This window comes from Taurulus bubalis (assembly GCF_910589615.1).
Source record: "Taurulus bubalis genome assembly, chromosome: 12".
Lineage (NCBI taxonomy): Eukaryota > Metazoa > Chordata > Actinopteri > Perciformes > Cottidae > Taurulus > Taurulus bubalis.
Window position 1 is genome coordinate 11,671,235 of NC_136600.1, and position 6,000 is coordinate 11,677,234.

General features: G+C 41.2%; 1 protein-coding gene across 1 annotated transcript in view; it reads right to left on the reverse strand.

Moving 5' to 3' along the window:
• Positions 1 to 6,000, reverse strand: part of rgl2 (ral guanine nucleotide dissociation stimulator-like 2) — a 31,880-nt gene that overhangs the window by 14,295 nt on the left and 11,585 nt on the right. Inside the window, exons 3-7 of the mRNA XM_079226884.1 lie at positions 3,229 to 3,276; positions 2,697 to 2,780; positions 2,428 to 2,594; positions 1,608 to 1,664; positions 65 to 261 (exon numbers count right to left, since the gene is read on the reverse strand). Coding sequence (XP_079083010.1) covers positions 65 to 261; positions 1,608 to 1,664; positions 2,428 to 2,594; positions 2,697 to 2,780; positions 3,229 to 3,276 — 553 coding nt within the window. The remainder of the gene's footprint in view (positions 1 to 64; positions 262 to 1,607; positions 1,665 to 2,427; positions 2,595 to 2,696; positions 2,781 to 3,228; positions 3,277 to 6,000) is intronic.

The following is a 6,000-nucleotide window of genomic DNA, read 5'->3' on the forward strand; positions in this document are numbered from 1 at the left end:
ACATTAAAACCTCCTCTAGCGAGGCCTCAACTGGTGTCATTTAAATCCCAGTGAATTTACAGACCTTTATGGGCATCAGGCAGCAGGGCTTTCTCGCTGAGCTCCTCGGCTATCTGGAGGAGGCGAGCGCGGAGGTCGACCGCGGACAAGGAGTCCTGGGGGAGGAGGGGGACCAGGCGCAGCAAGTGTGAGGGCTCCTCCAAACACTTAAAGTCTTCGGGATACTCAGAGAGCCAAGTGCTGAACACCGTACACACCGCTCTGCGGGAATGAGGAGAGAGATGTTGAGGGGAGAAATTATTCATTATTTCCAGGGCTTTAGGGGGATGAGACTCTGACCTTTATGGGTCACATCATCAGAAACACGGTAATCTTTTTGTTTATTCTTTAGCCCCGACCTCCAAAGTGTACAAAGACAACAAAAAGGTTCCCTGTGTCGGTAGAATCCTGGCATCAGGAAAGGAAAGAAACACTTTCAAAATCAATCCTGAAGTTTTCTGGGAGCTAAAGAAGGGAGGCGGGTCAGTTTCTGGTTTAAAGCCATGGGGTGGTGCAGGTTGCCAGAAGCAGTCGAACAAGCTGTTGCAGATTGGAATTGATTGAATATATTGATATTTTCCAACACATTTAAAAATTGGCCAGGAAATCTCGTTCTCACAGGGTTTAGACAAGAATAGCAGGTTTAGAGATGAGTCGATGAGTTAGGTGACGGGTAGGATCAACGAGTTGCCCTCCTCACTGTCTACGTTCTGAATAGGAATAAGGGCCTGTGTCCACATAGCGTCTTTTTCAGAGCACCAGCACCTTTTTATAATTCTCTAATCTCTGATTTAAAAAAAAAAAGCACTGGTAAAAGTGTTTGATGTCAATTCAAACATGATTTACATTTAGTTTCATATTTACTCTCATTATTATCTACCCAAGCTCTTCCTTGTTGCCAGTGTTTAGATACATTTTGTAGAAAGAAAAAGAAGAACAAGTTTAATGAAATCTTAAATAAAGAGGTACAAATTAAACACCAAAGTACGGTTTACATTTTGTACAAACTTGTTATTTGTAAGCGCCGTGACCATTTCAAGTGTTGATTGTAAAAATAAATGTTATGGTGGCTGGTAATGGTGGGGATAGCTACCGATAGCTGCCATAAATCAAGCATCCATTCTCCCGGGAGATCGGTCCCATTGGAACAGGATGGCATCGTTAAAGCGCGGCTGATAGGGAACCAATCTAAACGGCAATGGTGGCATTATTCTGTGGCCATTACATTGTTCAATCAACATTTACTTCACAATGATATGTTAAAGCTGAAAACTTTCTATTGTCACTTTAACGTGTCATTTAAAAAAACACTGAAAACTATTTTCACCATAGTCAGAAACGGGGAAAAAATAAGCAAAAAGCACGACTTTCTTTAGAAGATGTATTTATGGCACACACAGCTTTGCACTTATACATACAGTGTATATGTGTGTGTGTGTGTGTGTGTGTGTGTGTGTGTGTGTGTGTGTGTGTGTGTGTGTGTGACATACACACACACACACACGACCACACAGCATTTTAGAGTAAGAGTTGCACAAAGATGTTTGGTAGCATTTTCAAAAACTCACTTGTTGAAAGATTGTCTCATATGGCTCTTCTCGCTGTCCCCAGGCGGATTCTCCAATCTGTTAACAACAGAGAAAGTCAGTGGAGTAGAACAAAACATAAACATAAATATCTTTCGGCTTCAAATATGTGCATCTGCTGTGTCATAAATAATGCTCTTTGTGATAAATGTATTTGTGGCTTGTTTTTCCACCCTGATGTTTACAGGTAAACCGAGTCAAAGCTCTCCTTTGTGTCGCTTCTTTGGAGAAACTTTCCAAACAGCTGTTTTCATACAAATGCCTCCATTATTTACTAACGACTTTAAGTAGAAAAAGAAAAAGCCTTCGCAAGCTATTTCTTTTTTTTGTTGTTGCTGAATTATGTTGCTGTTATTTTAAATGGGGACCCAGGTGCCTCCTCCATTGCGGAAGTGTCTCTAAATTAAGTTACGCAGTTAATCTACAGACTGCTGTTTAAATTAGACTCAGCTTGAAGACAAATTGTAAAACTGGACTAAAATCAGTTTATCTTGTGAAAAGGTAAAGTAGGTGTAAAGTAAATTGTTTTGCCGACTCTTATGTAAACCATTTATCTGCACTTTAGTGTTTAGTATGAAGTATTGAGGTCCACCAGACTGAAATATCTCAACAGTTATTGGGTGGATTGCCTTGAAATGTTGTACAGACATGCACAGAACCCACAGCAGCAATCAAATTGACTTTATCTCCACATCTACTAAATGGATTAGACTCTAAGACGACGAATCGTACACGAGCCCTCTGTCTTTTTAGAAAACAACAAACTTTATCGTCCTGGAACAGAGATAGAAGCTCCCCTCACCTGTCAGTAAGGATGTCCAGCACTCTGCTCGTGGAGGAGAAGGATCGATAGGTGGAGAGGAAGATGGTGATGAAGGAGGAGTCGCCCATAGCAAAGGAGTGGAGGAGGTGGAGCACCAGCTTCTCTTCCGTCCCCGCTTTCAGGCACTGAGAGCGAGAAACCACCGACTGGAGCAAGACAGGAAGGAAAAGAAAGGAAGCTCATGTTACTGCAAATAGGCAACTGCTCGCCTCCAATTGTGTGTGTCCAGTCAGTCCCACATGACTCACCGTCAGACTGCCGGGGGCACCATGCTGCTGTTTGACCACCACTGTGTAGATCACTCCATCGTCCTGCTCCTCCACCACAGTGGACTGAGTGAAGCAGAGAAAACAAGATTAACAACCTTCAAGTGGTGCAGAGAATACATGAAAATCCAAATGGAACTTGGAATTCATTAGAAGACATTCAACATTGGGAGGAATAAACAGTTTGGTTCAAAATAACCAAGAAGTTACTTTATTTACTGCTGATACTGAATTTAACGTCGTCTTTTTACTGAATGAAACAGACTCACACACAATAGACGGTCTCATTAAAATGATAGAGACATGTTCTACTAGAGATCCAATATCCAAGTAAAACACACAAAAAAGACATCAAATCAAACTGCTCATTTCTCTCACGCTGCATGGAGCTCTAGCGATCCCGTTTTAGCCTCGGGGGAAAGTCCCTGACACAGTTACCCTATTCTATACTTGTACTCGCTCACAGGCACGTTCTCCCATTCATGTTACAATGTGCAGCGCGCTCTGGCCTTACCAGCTCTGGAGGACAGTACCAGGTGGTCTTCATCGGTGAGGGCTCTGCCTGAAGAGGAGAACCGTACAAAACAGGCGCTTAACCCATTTGTCTTATTGGAAAAGGGGGGCGCTGCACCAAACGAGGGAATCGACAGTCAAGCAACACATCGTATAATCATTACGTGTTTAGTCTGAGGCAGTGCTTGTGAGTATTTTTAGGCCTGCTGTGACCCGCTAATCTTTGACCCAACCTCACAGACTGCATGTGCACTTGAACCAGACAATGATTTTCTCTCTCAGGCTCGTTTCATTTGCTGCACCACAAAGATTGGTGACGCGGAAACAACAGAAATACGTTATTTCACAAGACAGAGTGAAAATTAGAGAACACTTTCAAACAGACATCGACAAATGTGTGTAGTGGAGATCATTTGGTGTTTCAATCAATCAATCTGAAGGCACAAGATGCAACAAATATATTTAGAACTTTAATGAAATAGTGTAATAAATAGTATGCTTAACATTCATAAGCCATTAAAACCTACACAGAATTTTCAAGCTTCCTCCTATTTGAAATTATAACTAACATCATATTTAGCGTTAATTGAATAATAATCTTATAATAGGTTTGGTGAATCAGAATTTAAATGCTGCAATGCAATACAAGTTATATTTAAGTGGATCTCTTAATGGTTTCGTCCTTGCTTGTTACACTCCAGCATCTTGTCTCCTAATCACAACCACAGAAACCCCAGAAAACAGATGACACAAGCAGGAAGAACAAATGGAGGCTCATTAATACCGAGTGTTGTTTAAAATCAGACCTTTCTCGCAGCGTTGAAACCATTTGAACCGCCTGCGGACAAGTGCAATCACTGAATAAGAGTTTGTCTCGGCAGCATTAGTTGTTCAGTCTTATCAACAACTCCATATTGCCACACACGGTGGCTGGTCAGCAAGATCCCGCAGCCCAAGTCATATCGCAGACAGCAGATGACTCACAGCACTTTAATAGTAAGAAGAAGAAGAAGTGTGAGACATGCAACAGCACCGCAGAGACATTTGAGTAACGTCAAAGCAGCCACGAGATAAGAGCTATAATACTGCTACAGGGACACATTGTTAAGGTGCCCCATGTTCGTAAATATATTTACTCAAGTGCTGGAGTTATGGACAGTTTTTAAGTACTTTCCAACTTTATATTTCTACTTAAATATTGTACTTTACAGGTGGAGAGTTTTCTTTAAAATAAGCACATAATAGGCTTACACTACTTTAGATAAAGTAGTTTAAGGTTCCTTAACCTCTATGGCTAGTAGCCTCATAAAAAGAACAGTCATGTTTCAGAAGTGTATGAGTTGTTAGCAATATTTTTCCTCTAAACTTCTCAGATGTTTTTATTTCAATAACCGTTTGAGATCCCGATAGGTAAAGCGATGATAAAAATCTCAAATTGTGTTTTTACTTATTTCCTCTCCCGGTAATCCCCTCATGACCCCTCAGATGTAACTGGTGACCCTTTATGAACCACTGAAATAAACTAGTTAACTGTATATTAACTAGATATAACAATCTCCAGCTCAACCAGCTAAAAGAGTAGCTGCTTACATATTACATATTGTATTGTAAGTTTCATGAACTCTGATATAGACATGTTTTATATTTATATTAATATTAATAACTGTTAGTTTTAACAGTAACAGAGCCGTCAGCCAATTTCAGTACGAGAGTCTTGTGTTGTGAATTGTTGTGGGTGGGTGGGGCTGAGCCCTTTGTTTACATCCAAATCACAATTGTACAAGTTCATAATACATCGAACACAATATCCCTTCACACCAGTCGATGCTACTTTCGCAACTGTGAATTTTTCCATCATAAAAAATGCATGAGCACACCGTGTAAACTCACCCTGGTTGGCAAAATGTCCAGGAAATTTGGGACGGTTTGTACGCCATCGTAAGTAAGCTTGTAGTGATCTACAAAAGACATGAGCAATGCCTTGGAAACAAGGCAAATACACCAAAAGCACAACATGTTGCGTACTTATTTTAAAAAGTAAAACTAATAACCTGCCTTGTATTTTCCTTGATTTTGCATGTGCTGACATGAGAGCTTTTTCATATGCAAATTCAAAGCCACATATGAGCCAAGAAACATATTCATACGGAAAGTAAAAGGGCCCGAGTTCTTCTTTCCCCTCTGATCGACCAACAGTGTAATTAGCTGTAATAAGCATATGTTAGCCTCTATTAGCCTATTTTCAAATTGACTTGATCCAAGGTCAACGCTCCAAGCGGCGCTTCTTGCATTCAAAAAGGATCCTATGGCCCCGAACTGTCTGTGTATCAAACCTGTTATTCTAGCTGCCTTCTCAGCTTGCGTCTAGGCAAATCTGCATGCCATTCTATCTGGCCCATGAAATCCCCCAAAGCACACAAGTACACAAAAAGAAGAAGAAGAGGAAAAAAAAATGGTCCCACAAGTTACCTTTCCCACTGCAAGTTCAGACAGGTAGCAATCCCTAAGCTTCCTGGAAATCTTTAGCATAAAGGGACCAATGGTGTTCTCATTTTCTCCATTTTCTCTCATCTGTTGCTCGCTCTTTTCTCTCTCTTGCTCTTTCTGTCCTCGACCGACTGTTGTTTCCCTCTGTTGACCTGGATCTGTGTGTTTACCTCTTTACCGTTTGCCCCGCAACGTTCAGTAACTCTGTATCACAAAGACACACCTGAAGCAGGAGCTAAGTCCGGCCCCCGAGAGCATGCATCACCTGGGCACACCCATTACAGAC